This window comes from Hypanus sabinus, chromosome 4 (genome assembly GCF_030144855.1).
Source record: "Hypanus sabinus isolate sHypSab1 chromosome 4, sHypSab1.hap1, whole genome shotgun sequence".
Classification (NCBI taxonomy): domain Eukaryota; kingdom Metazoa; phylum Chordata; class Chondrichthyes; order Myliobatiformes; family Dasyatidae; genus Hypanus; species Hypanus sabinus.
The window spans coordinates 182,935,266-182,954,770 of NC_082709.1; the positions used below are offsets into that span (position 1 = coordinate 182,935,266).

General features: G+C 43.3%; 1 protein-coding gene across 1 annotated transcript in view; it reads right to left on the reverse strand.

The window, feature by feature from the left end:
• Positions 1-17,954, reverse strand: part of hspa13 (heat shock protein 70 family, member 13) — a 42,463-nt gene extending 24,509 nt beyond the window's left edge. Inside the window, exons 1-2 of the mRNA XM_059968961.1 lie at positions 17,343-17,954; positions 1,089-1,429 (exon numbers count right to left, since the gene is read on the reverse strand). Coding sequence (XP_059824944.1) covers positions 1,089-1,429; positions 17,343-17,367 — 366 coding nt within the window. The 5' untranslated portion in view covers positions 17,368-17,954. The remainder of the gene's footprint in view (positions 1-1,088; positions 1,430-17,342) is intronic.
• Positions 17,955-19,505: the final 1,551 nt, after the last annotated feature.

The following is a 19,505-nucleotide window of genomic DNA, read 5'->3' on the forward strand; positions in this document are numbered from 1 at the left end:
TCAGTTTTCTATGTTAAATTTCATTAGCTAAGAGGCAACTCACTGCCCCAGGCAGCATCTATGGAAAAAAGTAAGTTAATGTTTCGGGCTGAGACCCTTCTTCAGGACTGGAGAAAAAAAGATGAGGAGTTGGGATTAGAAGGTGGGGGGAGGGAAGGCAGAAACACAAGGTGCTAGGTGAAATGGGGAGGGGGGGTTGATGAAGTAAAGAGCTGGGAAGTTGATTGGCAAAAGAGATACAGGGCTGGAGAAGGGGGGAATCTAATAGGAGAAGACAGAAGGCCATGGAGGAAGGAAAAAGGGGAGGAGCACCAGAGGGAGGCAATGGGCAGGTAAGGAGATATGGTGAGAGGGGGAAAAGGGGAATGGTAAAGAAGAGGGGACATTACCGGAAGTTTATTTCACCTTTTATTACTTATTTATTTCACTTCTTTTATATCTTTTACATCTGTTTCTCATCTCAAGCGTTTTTCTGGAACTGTTGGAAGCCTGCAATTTACAGCTTGGAGATCGTTTGGCTGTGTCATTTGGAGTTAATTTCCAGCTCCATTTTGTTGACTAAAGCTTCCATTACTCGCTGATTAAAGTGACGAAGGAGATTGAAACTTCTAGGCGAATGCAGAGGGTAAATGCTTGCTAGCTGCCTTCTGATCGCTTATGGGATTCCTCTGCTGCTAGAGAGGCGAGCCTGCGCGCCCCTCTGGTCCCTTTTCAATCTTTCCTCATAGTTGGCATGGACCAGTTGGACCAAAGAGACAGTTTCCATATTCTAAGATTCTAAGACCACAAAAGTTAGGAGCAGTATCAGGCCATTTGGCACATCGAGCCTGTTCCACCATTAGATAGGGCTGATTTATTACTTCTCTCAACCCCATTCTCCTCCCTCTTCCTATCACCTTTGATGCCATGACTAATTAAGAACCTATCAATCTCTGCTGTAAATATACCCTTTAACATGGCCTCCACAGATACCTGTGGCAATGAATGCTACAGATTCACCACTCTCTGGCTAAAAGAATTCCTCCTTATCTCTGTTCTAAAGGGGTATTTCTAAATGAAAATAGTGAACAAAACAGCTTGGTCATTACCTTGAACTGGTACCGGCTGCTTTCATCTCTCAGCTCTTCTGGTGTGAAGCGCTTTCCTACAAAGCGCTTGGCGTCATACACAGTGTTGAGCGGATTGGTGTCACCCAGATCCTGAGCATCATACCCCACCAATATCCCTCTGTCAGTGAACGACACCACACTTGGCAAACTCCTTCGCCCAACTTTGTCGGCAATCACCTCCACCTTTCCAGTGCCGGGCTGGAACACACCGACAGAGCAGTATGTGGTGCCCAGATCTACACCGATCACTTTCGGTTTGGGAGGGGGAAGGTACTGCTGTGCCAGGTATCCAGCCAACAGGAGGGCCAGGATTGAAGAGCCTGTGGAAACATAACAATACAATAGTCCAGTGGTTACATTACTGTAACAAATCTTGCAATAGTGCTTTGTTTATTCAATAAGGCAAACTATCAGACTTAGGCCATTCTGCCCATCAGGTCTTCTCTGCTATTCTACCATGGCTGATTTATTATCCATCACAACCACATTCTCCTTTCTCCCCCATGACCTTTGATCATCATTACCATGTGTCATGAGTGTTCTTGGCAAAGTTTTCTAAGAAAGTGGTTGGCCGTTGCCACCTTCTGGGCAGTGTTTTTACTAGAAGGATGACACCAGCCATTGTCAATACTCTTCAAAGACTGTCTGCCTGGCATCAGTGGTCACGTAACCAAGACGTGTGATGTACACTGACTGCTCAATAGACCATCCACCACCTGCTCCCATAGCTTCAGATGACCCTGATTGGTGGGGGCGGGGGAGCTAAGCAGGTGCTACATCTTGCCCAAGGGTGACCTGATGGCTAGCAGGAGGGGAAGGAGTACTTTGCACCTCCTTTGGTAGAGGTGCATTTCCACCTGCCATCCAAACCTTTGATGTCCTTACTAATTAAGAACTCATCAACTTCCACATTAAATATACCAAATGTTTGGCCTCCACTGATATCCATGGAAATGAATTCCACATATTCATCATCCTCTGGCTAAACAAATGTTTCATCTCTGTTCTAAAGGAATGTCTTGATAGCCTGAGGCTGTGCCCTCAGGTCCTAGACTCCCCCTTTATGGGGAACATCCTCTCTACATCAAGTCTATCTAGGCCTTTCAATATACGACATTGGTGGGTACCAATGCCTGTTCTGGTGATAGAGGCAGATACATTAGGGATTTTTAAGAGATGTCTAGATAGGCACATGAACAGGAGGAGAGACTATTTTAGTTGGCCACTTGATCACTAATTTAATTGGTTCAGCAAAACATTGTGGGCCGAAGGTTCTGTTCTTATGCTGTACTATTCTGTGTCTTATGTTTCAGTGAGATATCCCCCACCCTACCTTATTCTTCTAAACTCCAGTGAGTACAGGCCAACTGACATCAAATGCTCCTCATGCATTAACTTTCATTCCTGGGATCATTCTCACAAATAATTTATGTTAGTCAATGATCAACTTTATTCACTATATACATATACTCAGAATTGGCTGTGGTGTTGGTCAGGGTGTGACATGCAACAACAAAAAAATTCAACGGTTATAAAGGATAAAGAATTATTTAAAAGATTAGAGATTAAAGTAATTATATGGAATGAATATGTATAAATACATGAATAATGTTAATTTACAATGTTAACAGCATTACAAGAAGTGGTTCAAAGTGTTTACAGTGCATTGATGGGGGTGGAGAGGTGAGGGCTAGTCTGAATAGTTGATCAGATTAGCTGCCTGAGGGAAAAAAACTTTTAAGAAAGTTTATATTTATGTATGGCCTCAGCATAGAGTCAGAATTTGAAGCTACTTTTCACGACGAAGGATGCTGTGAACATCGCCAGAGATGGAAACCTTCATTGCTGCGTAAACACCGGCGGCATAATGGGCAAAAGAGAGAGAATAGACTCAGTGGGATACAGCATGGCAAAAGACCTTTCAGCCCAAGTGGTCCATGCCAACCAAGATGCCTTATCCAAGTGAACCCCACCTGTCCATGTGTATGCTTCATAACTTCCTAAACCTCACCAACCCATGCACCCATCCAAATGACTTTTTGAAAATTGTAGGTGCACCTTCCTAAAACAGTTCTTCCGATAGATCATTTCACAAAGACAACACCTTTCATGCATAAAAGTTGTTTTAATTTCCTATCAACCATCTTATCATGTATTGTGCTGCTAAAAGCCAATTTTTGACACATTTATACAATGTGCGCATGAACCGATGACAACAATAAAATTGGAGATTACAAGGGCCTGGATTAATCACCTGCAGATGAACTAGAATCCCAATACAGCAGGCATTTAATTAAAAAAACAATTGTGGAATAAAGTTTTTAAATAAAATTGAGCTGGAAATGTTTTGATTGTCTCAAAAAGCCACATAACACACAAATGTACTGTAGGGAAATAAATTTGGTGTCCTTAATCAGTATGACTCAAAAGTAACTACCATTAACTGAGGTTGGGAACACCATCTCTAGAACCACTGGCAAAAAAAAAGGTTCTGCAGATGCTGGAAATCCAGAGCAACTCACACAAAATGCTGAAGGAACTCAAGTCAAGCAGCATCAATGGAAAGGAATAAACAGTCAACGTTTCAGGCCAAGGCCCTTCATCAGTTTTGAATAAAGATCCTGGCCTGGCAGGGTCAGAGAAAAGCGCAGCATTGAAACAGGCTCTTCAGCCTATCTAGTCCATGCTGAAACCATGTAAACTGCCAACTCCCATCAACTTGCATTGGGACCATAGCCCTCCATATTCCCACCATCCAAGTATCTATCCAAACTTATAAGAAATGTTGAAATCGAGCTCACATGCACCACTCGCAATCACAGCTCATTCCTCACTCCATGACTTACTGAGTTCCTCCAGCACTTTGTGTATTTCTCTGGATTTCCAACAACGGCAGAATGGTGTCTGTGTGTGTACACGTACACAGGGATAAAGGAAATTGGGACTATTTGGGTGAGCACCTGGTCAGTATGGACTCAATGGGCCAAAGGGCGTGTATCCATGCTGAACTACTTTATGACTCTTTAACAGATTAATCACATAGGACTCTGCTGGTTATTCAGGGTCACAGAATGAAGTAAATTATCAGTGAAAGGTGCCATCTGGACTGTCTAAAGCTCAGTGGTGTTCCAGTACAGGATGTTCACAACTGAGTACTGCAAACTGGCACACTCTAAGATTCAGCACTACACATTAAGCCAATTGCTAAGACTGGATATAGCCATAGAAAATGCTCTATTAGGAAGGACCGCAGTTTAAAGTCCTCCTATCACTGTGTGTGTTAGTTGAAAACTGTGTTAAAACACTTTGAACATTCCTGTAAAGTTGTCAATAAATGATATTGATGATACACAAATATTAGAGCTAATATTATATGTACAAAGATATTACACCATCAATATACAGGCCATGATACTTAAGGGACATGCTATATATAATTTTTGCTGGCTATTATGTTTTCCTGCTGTCATAACTACATGTATTGTGTGTGATAGTTGGTACTGTGGTTTGCACCTTAGCCCCAGAGGAACACCATGCATGGTTGAATGTCAATTAAACCTTGAACTTGTGCAATGGGAATAAGATGATGAGATAAAAACATTCACTTGAATGGAAAGTCAAGGAAAGACACACCAGTCCTCACTGAGGAGTCGCGCAGTGGAAAAGTTGTCAGCATCTCTGAAGATCTATCCTAGGCCCAACATATTAATACAATTGCAAATAAGGCACTTCAGCAGCTATATTTCATTTGGAGTTTGAGAAGATTTAATATGTCACTAAAGACTCTAGCAAATTTCTACAGAGATACCATGAACAGCCTTCTAACTAGTATGAAAGGGCTGCTATACAGGATCGGAAAAAACAGCAGAGGGTTACAAACTGCACCAGCCCCATCATGGGCACGAGCCTTCACAGCTTTGAGGACAACTTCAAAAGGTGATGCCTGAATTGGCGGCATTCATCATTAATGGCCACACTACCCAGGACACACTCTCTTCTCATTTTTACCATCAGTGAGGAGGTACAGGAGTTTGAAGGCACACACTCAGTGTTTCAGGAACAGCTTCTTCCTCTCCACCATCAGATTTCCGAATGGTCCATGAACCTTTGAACATGACCTCACTACTTTTCAAATTACTTATTTAATTTTATTATATATTTCTCACTGTAATTGAAAGAAAAACTCATGATGAAATTAAGAGTTTGGTCGCAATGACGTTGTGGGCATCACAGATTCGTGGCTGAAAGAAGACCATAGTTGGGAGCTTAACATCAAACGGTATACAGTCGGCCCTCCTTATCCACGGGGGATTGGTTCCAGGACCCCTCACGGATAGCAAAATTCGTGGATGCTTAAGTCCCTTATTCAACCTGTCTCAATCCAGTGGACCTTAGGACCCAGCCAAACCCCAGACCTTATTTAACCTGTCTCAGTGCGGTGGACATTAGGACCCGGCACCAGAGCTCTGAATGCGTAGTGTTTCTGTTCACAAAAATAATTACGATCACGATTGAAAATAAAGTGGAAATAATAAAGCGATTGGAAAGAGGTGAAACACCATCGGTCATTGGAAAAGCGTTTGTCACGGTCCAGTCCGTGGACTCTGGCTCCTCCGGCTGTCCCTTGTTTCGGTAGGACTTAACCATAAACACCTGATGCTCATCTTGGGACTGGGAATATAAGTGGCCCTGGGATTGAGTGTGGGTTGGGGGGGGTCATCTTGTCAAGATTCCCTGGGAGCAAACGGCTGGTGGAAGGCTAGAGCAGCCACTTGCCATCTTTAGGTCATGTTGGAGAAACATTACTTCTTGGAGCCTTGCTGGCAGTAGTCAAAGTGGTCATTGCGGTACGGATTTGTCCATTTCCCGGGTCAGCTGGGTGGCTGAAGGGATCCGGTTGTTTCCGTAGCCAGCCAAGGTTGCTCGCCATAACTGCGACTCGGAACAGTCCTGATGCAGAAATGGAACTGTCTATCATTCTTCAGTGTTTGTCTCTTCCTATCCTCTTCCTAATCTGTCTTGTCTTGTCTCTGTCGGGTAAGTCAGGCCGTTCTGCCGTTGCCCTGCGGGGGGAATCTGTCTTGTCTTGTCTCCGTCGGGTAAGTCAGGCCATTCTGCCCTTGCCCTGCGGGGGTAATCTGTCTTGTCTTGTCTCCGTCGGGTAAGTCAGGCCGTTCTGCCGTTGCCCTGCGGGGGTAATCTGTCTTGTCTTGTCTCCGTCGGGTAAGTCAGGCCGTTCTGCCATTACCCGACGGATGGACCTGCCCCACCTTGGTGTGGAGTGAAAGTTGAGTCCCAGCTCGTCGAAGGAGAAGTCCCGGCTCGTCTATGTACTACCCAGTCTCATGTTAATGTCTTATTAAAGAGGAGTCCCAGCTTGTCGAAGGATAAGTCCCGGCTCTTTATGTTGATGTACATTTCCTAACCGGCCTCCAAGCTCCAGCCTCCGAGTTATGCAAGCCTCAAGACCACAGCTTCAAGCCTCAAGACCCCAGCCTCAAGCCTCTAGCCTCAAGGCCCCAGAACCCAGACCTCCTCACGTCTTCGCCTGGTTTGGGGTCCGAGCCCGAGTCAAGACCCAGGTTCTGGATCCTGGTACAGTCTTGGGCTCGGAGTCCATGCTGAGGCTCCTTGTTCCCAGTCCCTCGTCCCAGTCCTGCTTCCCTAGCCTAGTCTGCGAACGGTCCTGTCCTGTTCCTAGAACTTCAGTGTCTGTGTCCTGCATTTGGGTCCATTCCCAACTATTATGACAGCGTTAGGCCACGTCAGTCAACTATCGGAACAATTTTAAAGGAGAAAGGCTCTGTCCCGATGAAAGCTACAATTACTATTAAGCAACACAGCGGTTTAATTATTGGGTTTTGGGGTTTTGATCCTCCACATCAACCCGGCACAGTTGAGAGCGCACCCGGGAGTGATCTGTCACTAGATCGAACTCGGGAACTTCCCGAGCCCGGTGCTGAAACATACATTCTTAAGTGTTTTATTTACATAGAAAGGTAAAATATATACTTTATACTAAGACAAATGTTTGACTAACTGACGCTAAATAATACCGGATGTACCTGTTCCAACTTACTTAGTAAGAGAACTTCGGATTTTTTCAATCCCGATGCACGATAACCCATGATATAGTATCCTCCTATATACCTTAAATCATCTCTAGATTACTTATAATACCTAATACAATGTAAATGCTCTGTAAAATGGTTGTTACACTGCATTGTTTAGGGAATAATGACAAGAAAAAAAAGTCTGTACATGCTCGAACAAGTGCCAGAAGAGCATTTTCGGGTTTTCGCGATTCATGGTCGGTTGAATTCGCGTATGCAGAATCTGCAGATAAGGAGGGCCGACCGTACTTTGTAACGAAAGAACATGCAGAAAGGCATAGGCAACTGTGTGGCTCTATTGGTAAGAGATGGAATTAGACCTTCAGAAAGAGGTGACATAGGGTCACAGAATGTTGAATCTTTGTGGGTGGAGTTAAGAAACTGCAAGGGTAAAAAAATCCATTATGGGAATTACATACAGGCCTCCAAATAGTAGCCAAGGTGTGGGGTTGAAATTACAAAGGGAGCTGGAAAAGGTATGTAATAAGGGTAATGACACAATTGTAATAGGGGACTCCAATATGCAAGGGGATGGGAAAATCTGGTTGTTGTCAGATCACAAGAGAGGGAATTTGTTGAATGTCTATAAAGAGCAGCCTGTTCTTGAGCCTACTCGGGAAAGGGTTATCTTAGATTGAATGTTGTGTAATAACCCAGATCATATTAGGGAGCTTTATGTAAAGGAACCAGTAGGAGGCAGGTAGAAGCATAAGTCACGTGTATCAGTATTGCAATGGAATAAAGGGAATTACAGAGGCATGAAAGAGGAGCTTGCCCAGGGGGATTGGAGGGGGATACTGGCGGAGATGACGGCAGAGCAGAGATGGATGAAGTTTCTGAGAATAGTTCACAAGGTGCAGGATAGACAAGTCCCACAGAAGAAATTCACAAATGGCAAGGTAGGCAACCACGGCTGACAAGGGAAGTTGAGAACTGCATAAAAGCCAAGGAAAGGGCATATAAATAACATAGTAAAAGTGAATGGGAAGTTGGATGATTGAGAAGCTTTTAAAATCCAACAAAAGGTAAAGATAGAACATGTGGGTAAACCAGCCAATTAATAAAAAGCAGGATACTAGAAGTTTTTTTCAGTTATATAAAGAGTAAAAAGGAGATGAGAGTTAATATGGGACCACTGGAAAATGAAATGGCAGATGAACTTAATGGGTACTTTGCATCAGCGTTCATTATGGAAGACACTAGCAGTGTGTCAGAGGTCTGAGAGTATCAGGGAGCAGGAGTGAGTGCCATTGCTATTACAAAGCTGTGAGGCAAACTCAAAGGTCTTAAGGTAGATAAGTCACCTGGACCAGATGGACGACATCACAGAGTCCTGAGACAGGTTGCTGAAGAGATAACAGATGCATTGGTCATGATCTTTCAAGAATCACTTGATTCTGGCATGGTCCTGGATAATGTATTTTGGTAAAAGGAACAATAGTGTGAACTATTATCTAAATGGGGAGAAAATTCAAGCATCAGAGGTGCAGTGGGACTTACGAGTCCTTGTGCAACACTTCCGGGATGAAGGAGATGTCTTCCTCTTTTAAGCAAAGCGGCTTCCCTTCGTCCACCATCAACTCTGCTCTCAAACTCATCTCTCCCATTTCCCGCACATCTGCCCTCACCCCAAGCACCCGCCACCCCACTCTGGATAGGGTTCCCCTTGTCTTACCTACCACCCCACCAGCCTCCAGGTCCAACGTATAATTCTCAGTAACTTCCACCACCTCCAACAGGATCCCATTACCAAACACATTTTTCCCTCCCACCTTCTTTCTGCTTTTTGCAGGGATCGCTCCCTACGCGACTCCCTTGAACACTCATCCCCCCCCATTCCTTCCCACCGATCTCCCTCCTGGCACTTATCCTTGTAAACGGAACAAGTGCTACACCCGCCCTTACACTTCCTCCCTCACCACCATTCAGGGCCCCAAACAGTCCTTCCAGGTGAGGCAACACTTCACCTGTGAGTCGGCTGGTGTGGTATACTGCGTCCTGTGCTCCTGGTGTGGCCTTTTATATATTGGTGAGACCCGATGTAGACTGGGAGACCGTTTCGCTGAACATGTACGCTCTGTCTGCCAGAGAAAGCAGGATCTCCCAGTGGCCGCACGTTTTAATTCCACGTCCCATTCCCATTCTGACATGTCTATCCATGGCCTTCTCTATTGTCAAGATGACTTTCGCCAATCACCTTTCCAGCTCTTAGCTTCATCCCACTCCCTCCAGTCTCCTCCCATCATTTCGCATTTCCCCCTCCCCCCACTAATTGCAAATCTCTTACTATCTTTCCTTTTGGTTAGTCCTGACGAAGGGTCTCGGCCCGAAACATCGACATCGCTTCTCTAGCCTGCTGTGTTCTACCAGAATTTTGTGTGTGTTGTAACCAGTATAAACCAGTTTTGACCGTTTTTTTTACCAATATAAACCGGTTGTAACTGGTTTTTACTAGTATAAACTGGTTAACTGGTTTTAACCAGCATAAACTGGTTTTAACCGGCTTTTACCAGTATAAACCGGTTTTAACCAGTATAAACCAGATGACCGGTTTTAATCACTATAAACCTGTTTAAACCAGTTGGTCTCGGCCCGAAACATTGGCTACTCTTTTCTCACAGATGCTGCCTGACCTGCTGAGTGCTTCCAGCATTGTGTACGTATGCTTTAAACCAGTTTTTACCAGTATAAACTGGTTTAAACCAGTTTTAACCAGTATAAACCAGCCTTATCCTGTTTTAACCACTTTTAAAACCAGTATAAACCAATTTTAACCAGTATAAGCTGGTTTTAAACAGTTTTTATGGGTAAAAACCAGTTTTAACAGGTTTTTACCAGTATAACCGGTTTTTACCAGTCTGGTTTCCTCACATATTCCAAAGACGTACAGGTTAGTAGGTTAATTGGTCATAAAGGTGCAACTGGGCAGCGCGGGATCATTGAACCAGAAGGGCTTGTTACCACATGGCACCTGTAAATAAATGAGCAAGCTTCTTGCCTTTGCCATCAGATTTCTGAACGACCATGAATTCATAAACACTATCTCACTATGTATTTTCTGTATATTCTTATTGTAATTTATAATTTTTTATGCTTTGCATAGTATTGCTGCCACAAAACAACAAATTTCACAACATATGTACATGACAATAGACCTCATTCTGATTCTAAATGGAAACACAAGATTCTGTAAATACTGGAAATCCAGAGCAACACACACAAAATGCTGGAGGAACTCAGCGTGTATGGAAGTGAATAAACAGTCGATCTTTCATTAGTCTTGATGAAGTGACTCGGCTCAAAATGTCGACGGTTTATTCGTTTTCATACACGCTTTTTTGTTTGCTGAGTTCTTGCAGCATCTCGTGTGCACTGGACTGTAAAGCATGGTTAGTAGAACGCTTGACAGTACTAGCGACCTGGGTTCAATTCCCTCTGCTGCCTGTAAGTAGTTTGTACATTCTCCCTGTGACAGCGAGTTTCCTCTAAGTGCTCCCGTTTCCTCCCACAGTCCAAAGACGTACCGGTTGGTAGGTTGATTCATTATTGTAAAATATCCCATGAACAGGTGAGGTTTACAATGGAGGATTGCCAGGTGGTACGACTTGAAGGGCCAGGGAGCCTGTTCTGCACTGTATCTCAATAAATAGAGACAAAGTCACAGAAAATTGCAGCACAGAAACAGGCCCTTAGGCCCATCTGGTCTGTGCTGAACTATTTAAATAATCTGATCCCATCGACCTGTACCCAGACCTCACTCTCCATACCCCTTCCATCCATGTACCTATCCAAACTTCTTTTAAAAGGTGAAATCGAGCTCCATAAACCACCAGCACTGGCAGCTCATTCCATACTCTCACGACCCTCTGAGAGAAGCTTCCCCTCATGGTGCCCCGAAACATTTCAGCTTCACCCTTAACCGATGTAGTCCCACCCAACCTCAAGTGGAAAAAGCCTGCTTACGTTTACCTTAACTACACCTCTCATCATTATGTATACCTCTAACTAATCCCCCCTCCACTGCTGCTATATACTATATACGGTGAAGAAGGTCACGCCCTTGAGTAACACTTTTATATTCCGCACTGTTTTGTTCAACTTTGATTACTGCAAATGTTCATTTACTTAACTAATGCCCGTCATCAAAACACGCCTTTGCACTAAACACTCTGAATGGCATCTGGAAAAAAAATACTTCTAATTCGCTCTGTTATCATGGGTACTGGGAGTGAAGGATCTATACACATAAGATTATTTATCCATAATCTCCAGTAACTAACTCACACAGAACCTGGGTCAACAAAACCAAACTTTCAAAGTTACTATTTTAAGGGGTGTTTATATTCCGTTCAATTTTCTGTTTCCTCTGGAACTAATTCAACAGTCACCACATCCATCTCTTTACGGAGTCACCTTCAGCACTCAAAGATGACGAGCGCACGACTTAAGCAGGTGAAGATCACAGAATTAGACTCATTGCCACTGATAGATCCTGCACTCAAACACAGGTAGCACAGGTTCTCAGTGGCCACTTTATTATGCTCACCTGTACAACTGTTCGTTAATGCAAATATCTCATCAGCCAATCATTGGATTGCCACTCAATGAACAGAAGCATGCAGACATGGAAAAGAGGTTCAGTTGTTGTTCAGGAAACATCAGAATGGGGAAGATATGTCATCTATGTGACTTTAATTGTGGAATGATTGTTGGTGCCAGACAGGGTGGTCTGAGTATCTCAGAAACTGCTAACCTCCTGGGATTGATTTTTTTTTCTCCCAAACGCACAACAGTCTCAGAGTTCACAGAGAATGGTGTGTAAACAAAGTAAAAAAAAATACAGTGAGCCGCAGTGCTCTGCACAAAAACACCTTGCCAATGAAAATGTTTGGTGAATAGAGAGACTGGTTCAGTAACTCAAACACACATTACAACAATGCTGTGTAAAGGAGCATCTGAATGCAAAGCTCATCAAACCTTGAAGTGGATGGGCTACAGCTGCAGAAGACCACATCAGGTTCCATTCTGTACCTAATAAAATGTTCACTGAGAGCACATTTAAAATAATCTGCAAAAATGTATATATAAATATCATTCCTCAGTCTACACGTAAGTAAAGGTATCATTGGATTGGGGTGTAGAATTGGTATTTTTGTAATTCAACTTTCCTATGTTTGTTTGTATTTTTATATAATCATCTATATACATGTAATTGTTCGGTGAATCTTCCAGTAATTACAGACAGTTGCTTCTGTATTTTGAGAGATTTCTTAGTTTTCCAGAGCAAGTGTCTCAGTAGTTGAATCTGGCTGCTTTACAGGCTAATTGTGATCAACTGGTAGGAACATGCATATCCACCAAGGAAAGTTAATTCTAGCAGACTGGGCAGATAAGATCTCCAGTGAGATCCCAAGGTCAGGAGGGCAGTTCTGCAACACTCCGTGGATAGGGAAGGGCAGGACAAGGCATAGAAGGTGCCATGGTCAACCGCTGCAACCAAGGAAGACCCTTCGTCCTACTCAGACTTCGTCCTTGGACTCAGACTTCTGAGGTCAAGAGAGTGGAACTGTGCCAGTGCAACAGCTTGTCCACTTTAAAAAAGCCTCTCACAGAGGCTTCCTGTCATCGTCAGAGATAACGGACAACCACCATTATCACAGGAATTTTGATCTCTAGAATGAGTATGACATGACCACGGCTGCTTTTTTCTTCGTTTTTCATTCCTTTGCCGTCTCAGCTCCTCTTTCTTGTTTGTTTTATTTAATTGTTACAAAGGCAGAAAATTATCATAAGCACAAGACATTCTGCAGATAATGGAAATCCAGAACAATACACACAAGCTGCTGGAGGAATTTATATAAAACATAAGCAACACGTTTTATGCTTCATTCTAGTCTTCTAAAGAACCTTTCGATCATAAAAGCATCAGGATCCAATGGTATCAATTAACTGTTTTATAGGTGTATATTTGGATAATGTATTTCAAATGTGAAGAATCCAAACAGTTCAATACAATATAACTACTAGAGAACAATGGACAGATTTCTAATACACATAAATGCCAATGTCTGAGTAATGTTCTATAGTTTATTATTAAAAACCTGAGCGATAGATCTCTAGAGATAAACACGCACTATAATGTCTTAACAGTACTGCTACTGTCTAACAACTGTACTGTGTGCACATCACAGACAGGTTTCCACACAAGAAGCAACCACTTGCCTGGTTTCTGTGCAGTAGATATCCCTGCCTCCAACCACTCCCCTCCAAAATGTGACATTTACCAGAAGCATTGTATACAAAGGGCCCATTGCTTGTTCAGAATCCCTTCCACTCACCCTATAATTTATTTGACCCCACAGGGGGAAAATTATTTTCCCTCTTAGGAAGGAAGTACAGGAGCATCAGGACTAGGACTGTCAGACTGGGTAACAGCTTCTTCCCTCATGCCGTGAGACTAATGAATACCCTGTCACCACCGAGGTCTGGTCACTAGGACAGCAAGCTGCTTACTTTACTGTTTACCTGTGCTATACTCTATATGCATTTTGAATAATATTTCATTAACATTTATGGTAATATTTAGTTGTATGTGCTGGGTGTTTTATATATACTTTGTGGATGCACAGAGGTCCAGCTAAACATTGTTTCATCTGGTTGCATTTATGTACAGTCAGATGACAATAAACTTGAACTTGAACTCCATGTCTATGTTGCTATCTATATTCAAGGGCAGAACTGTAGAGCAGAATCCAGCCACAGCTGTATAGCTCCAGCGACCCGGTTTCAATCAACCTCTGGTGCTGTCTGTGTGGAGTTTGCACATCCCCCGGCCAACACATGGATTTGCTACTGTTTGGTCTTGGATCTGATTGGTGGGTTAAGTGGCAAATATCGACTGCTTTTAGGATATTCAAATGAAACGTGGTTATGCAAAGGGTGGTGAGGACAAGAAAACTCGGGGATTGGAAAATCTGATGGAACTCGATGGGAAGTAGGATATTTGTGCAAGGGGCTTGTACGTTCTTCTCCCGACCGTGTAGGTTTTCTCGAGGTGCTCTGGTTTCCTGCCACAGTCCAAAGACGCATTGGTTGGAGGTAAATTCTCATTGAAACTGTCCTGTGATTAGGCCAGGGTTCAATTGGGGATCGCTGGGTGGCGTGGCTTGAAAGGCCGCAAGGAACTATTCCACACTGTGCCTCAATGAATAAATTTTAAAAATACATAACTGGTAGGGAAATGAGTGTTCTGCACAGGCACAGATTAGATTCGATTAGATTAGCTTAATTTGTCACATGTACATCAAGACATAAATGCGCCATTTGCGTCCAATCAAATGATAGATGACTGTATTGCGCAGCCTGTAAATGTCGCCAACATAGTTTGCCCACGGCTCACAAACTCCAACTCATATGTGTGAGGAAACCGGAGGGGGAGGAAACCGGAGGGGTCATGGGGAAAACGTACAAATTCCTTACATTCAGCAGCAGGAATCGAACCCCAATCTTACAGATGGCATGTAGAGCGACAACGTTAACAGTGAAGCTACCGTGCCACTCCCTGTCGAAAACTTGATAGACTTGCAAAGGTTCCATGTTGGAAGGAAATATGAAATATTATAACCAGAAGGAACAGGATATTAATCAATATAAATATTATAGACAAGCATAATGCACAAAACCACACAAGGCAAACAAGCACGATGTTATTTGAACCACAATGTCCATGTTCCTGTAATGCAATTCCTCCTTGGCAAATGCTAAAATAAAATGTAGGTCTGTAGGACAAGATGGTGTTCTGGAGAGGGATTGTTTCGAGAAAGTACAAGACTGTCCCTGCACCACATCCATTAACTGGTCTTTCCTGCTTTCATGGCTCTGTTGATAATTATTGAGTTTGTGCATATGCTCACATTTATTAAAGTTAGATTATTAATGTTTGCACATGTGACTGTTCTGTTAATTGTTGATTGCTCATGGCTGTTTGTACTTGTAAATTGTTGGTTGCTGTTGTGTTGTCTGTTATGGTATTGTCCTGTGTTTCATGCTTGGCACTGAACTGTAATCAATTCTGGTATGTTTCACATGCTGGCAATAAAGTGATTCTGATCTTGAGAAAGTTAAGGGAGTACAAGTCTGCAGCCATAATAGTGGATAATGGTGAAAAACCTGTTTGTGTGTAGAAGGTGAGATCATTGTGTAGGTGCAGGTACCAAATACAACCAGTGTAATGGGTTTAAGAGGGTATTTTAAAAAAAAGGGGCAATTCCTTTGTGCAATGATCAGAATCAGGTTTAACATCACTGGCAGCTGTTGTGAAATATGGTGCTTTACAGCAGTTGTGCATTGCAATTCATAATCAAAGTCATCAATTACAGTAAGAAATATACATACATAAAACATAAATGAGTAGTTGAAAAAGAGCAAAAATAAGAAAGTGCTGGAATGGGAGAAGTTGACAGAGAGGTTGTTCCTGAATCTGGTGGTGTGGGACTTGAAGCTGCTGTACTTTCTTCCTGATGACAAACCAGACTCTACCAGATTAAGTTAATTTGGAACAGCTTTATTTATCACATGTATGTCAAAACAGTGAAATGTCTCATTTGTGCCGACAACCAACACAACTTGAGGATGTGCTGGGGACATCCCACAAGTGTTGACATGCTTCCAACACCAACATGTAATGCCATCAACTGACTAACTCTGACCAGCTCTGACAAAGTGTTGTGGAGCTGAGACATTCATCCATTCTCTCTCTCTTTCATACGCACACTCTCACCCCTCCCCCCGAAACCCCCCCCAGTAGGATGTAATACCAGAGGTGAGAGGGGGTAGGTTCAAAGGGGATGGGAGGGGTAAGTTATTTTACTCAGAGAGTGGTGGAGGCGCTGCCTGGTATGGTGGTAGAAACAAACACATTAGAGGGATTTAAGACACACTGAGACAGGCACATGAATGTGAGGAAAATGACTGTAGGTAGGAGAGATTAGTGTTTGGGTGTTTTTGATTTGCTTTTTAGCTGGTTTGGCACAACACTGCCCTGTTCCTGTGTTTCTATACACAGAGCAGCACAGCAAAAGAATAGTCCTTTCTGCCCACAGAGTCTGCACAGGCGATGATGCCAAATTAAACTAAACCTCAAGTAACACACACAAAATACGTCAGGAACTCAACAGGTCAGACAGCTTCTATGGAAAGGAATAAACAGTCGATGTTTTGGGCCGAGACCCTTCGTCAGGACTGGAAAGGAAGGGGGAGACGCTAGAATAAAAAGTTGGGCGAGGGGAAAGACTACGTGCTGAAAGGTGATAGGTGAAGCTGGTGGATGGGGGGTGAAGTAAGCTGGGAATTGACGGGTGGAAAAGTTAAAGAGCCGGAAAGGGAACCTGACAGGACCATGGGGAGAAAGGGGAGGAGGGACACCGGGGAGAGGTGATAACAAGTGAAGAGGTAAGGGGAAGGAGGAAAAAATGCCGGAAGTTGGGGAAATCGATTGGAGGCTGCCTAAACCGAACATGAGGTGTTGCTCCGCCAACCTTGATTGTGCCCTCATCGTGGCAGAAGAGGAGACCGTGGACCGACATTTCAACACGAGGAAATCTGAAGATGTTGGACACTCAAACGACAGGTCAAACTGCTTCTGCCTGCACACGATCCCTAATCCCCCATTCTCGACACTCAGAGGTTATGTGTGTGTCTGGTACGGGCTGCTAAACACATAATTAATTACCTCATGGTGCTTGTGTAGCTTGTATTATAGTTGTTATAATTTAACTAGCGACAGCTTATGGCCTGAACTGTGGCAACTGTGAAGGGAAGATGGGGTTCTCCGGCAGGAAGCTGCGTTACCACGAATGAGAAGCAGGAAGACCCCTCGACTGGAAATGAGAAAATACCACTCTCCCCAGCCCCAGCCCCAGCATACGGGCAGGGTTCGGGATTCCCCGCCCAGGATAGGAGACGGGTTCGGGGCCACCGCCAACCTCCGGGATACAGGCCGGTTCCGGGTCCTCATTCCCGACAAACCGGCCGGCTAGCGGGAACCCTCCGCAGCCGGGAACCCGGACGCCGCTCTCTCATTCCCTCGAACCACAGACGGACATGCAGATCGGCCACTCACCCAGGATTGCCATTGCCCCGGCCATGGTGTCGGCTCGCCACAACTCTCCTCACAACGATGACAATCCCTTAGCTGCACGCCGCACGGCTCGATGGGAACTGTAGTCTATTATTCCGGATTCCCCGTCCCGTTCCTACACGGTTTCGTCAATTATGGACTACGATTACCGGCGTGCATGGCGCCAGGGGAGGAGCAGAGAGGATTCATCGACGATCGCGGGTGCCAGCGGGGCAAGATATCACTTAATTGTGGCCGCCGTTGTCAACCAGCAGTAGCGCCACCGTCTGATGGGGACTGAAACAGTGCAGCTGTGGAGAGGACCAGTTCATAGTCAAGTCGTCATTTTTATTGTCATTTCGACCATAACTGCTGGTACAGTACACAGTAAAAACGAGAGAACGTTTTTCAGGACCATGGTGCTACATGAAACAATACCAAAAACTACACTGAACTACGTAAAGCAACACAAAAACTACACTTGACTACAGACCTACCCAGGACTGCATAGAGTGCACAAAACAGTGCAGGTATTACAATAAATAATAAACAAGACAATAGGCACAGTAGAGAGCAGTAAGTTGGTGTCAGTCCAGGCTCTGGGTATTTTGTTCTTTGGACATTTTGTTTTCCTCTCTTATTGTTTTACCTTGTTCTACCTCAATGTACTGTGTAATGAATTAATCTGTGTGAACAGTATGCAAGACAAGCTTTTCACTGTACATTGCCATAGGTAATAATAATAAACCAATTTACCAATTCATAGCAAGTGTACCTGAAGTAATGTTGTATTGTTTATCAAAGGAAACACAGATGTTTCTGACTTACAGAGAAATTGGCTGAGGCACAGTTCTCAGGAACATTACACTTACATTATCTGGGGGCTGCTTTTACAGTGTACCCTTCAGAATCAGAATCAGGTTTATTATCACTGACACATGTCATGAAAATTGTTGTTTTGAGACAGCGGTACAGTGCAATGCATTAAAATACAATACATTACAATAAGAAATATATGTCAAAATCAAATAAGTGTGCAAAAACAGAGCAAAACTACTGAAGTAATGTTCATTAACTGATAAATTGCTTCATTAACCATTCAGAAATCTGTTGGCAGAGGGGAAGAAATTGTTCCTAAAGTTTTGAGTGTGTGCTTTCAGGTTCCCTGATGGTTGTAATAAGAAGAGAGCATGACCTCGATGATGGGGGGTCCTTAATGATGGACACCGTCTTTTAATTTGTCCAGTTGGATTACGGAGGAGTTGCATGTTTTGTGATTTTCCATAAAGTTTGCCCTTTTATCTCATTGAATGTTTCCTGCAGATGCTTCCTGTCGAATCCTGACTACATCCTTGCTCCAGACGTACCTGACTGTAACTCGATACAGTACTGTGCAAAAGTCTTAGGCACATGTAGGAAAATCTGTAAAGTGAAGATGCTTTCAATAAGAAAATTTGTTTGTAGGTTGTTCCAAGCATTATGTTTTGGAACTTCAAATGATTTGCATTTTCAAGTGTTTCTTTTAAGCTGCAGAAACTTGTAAAATTAGTCAGCTCTATCATGGGTACCAGCCTCTGTAATATCCAAGACATCTTCAAGGAGCAGTGCCTCAGGAAGGCGGTGTCCATTACTAAGGATCCCATCACCCAGGACATACTCTCTTCACACTGTTATCATTGGGCTGGACATAACACACTCAACAATTCAGGGACAGCCTCTTCTCTTCCGCCATCCAGTTTCTAAATAGACATTGAACCCATGAGCAGCTACCTCACTACTTTTTTATTCCTGTTATTTGGCACTACTTATTTTAACTTAACTATTTAATAGACATATATGTTGATATTTATTTATCGTTTATTTTGTTGTACTGCTGTTGTATCACAACATATGCCGGTGATATTAAATCTGATTCTGTTTCTCAATCAAGCAATATATATATATACAAGATTACTCAAATATAACTGAAATATTATATACACACCACCAAGCATCTTGGAGAACTTGTCAGAGTTCTGCAGACTTCGGCTGTCTTGCTTGCTCCTGTCTCTCTGGGTAATCGCAGACAGCCTTGGTGATGTTGAGATCAAGGCTCTGTGGAGTCCGTACCATCTGATACCATATAAAAATCTATAGTGCCTAAGACTTTTGCACAGTACTGGCTGA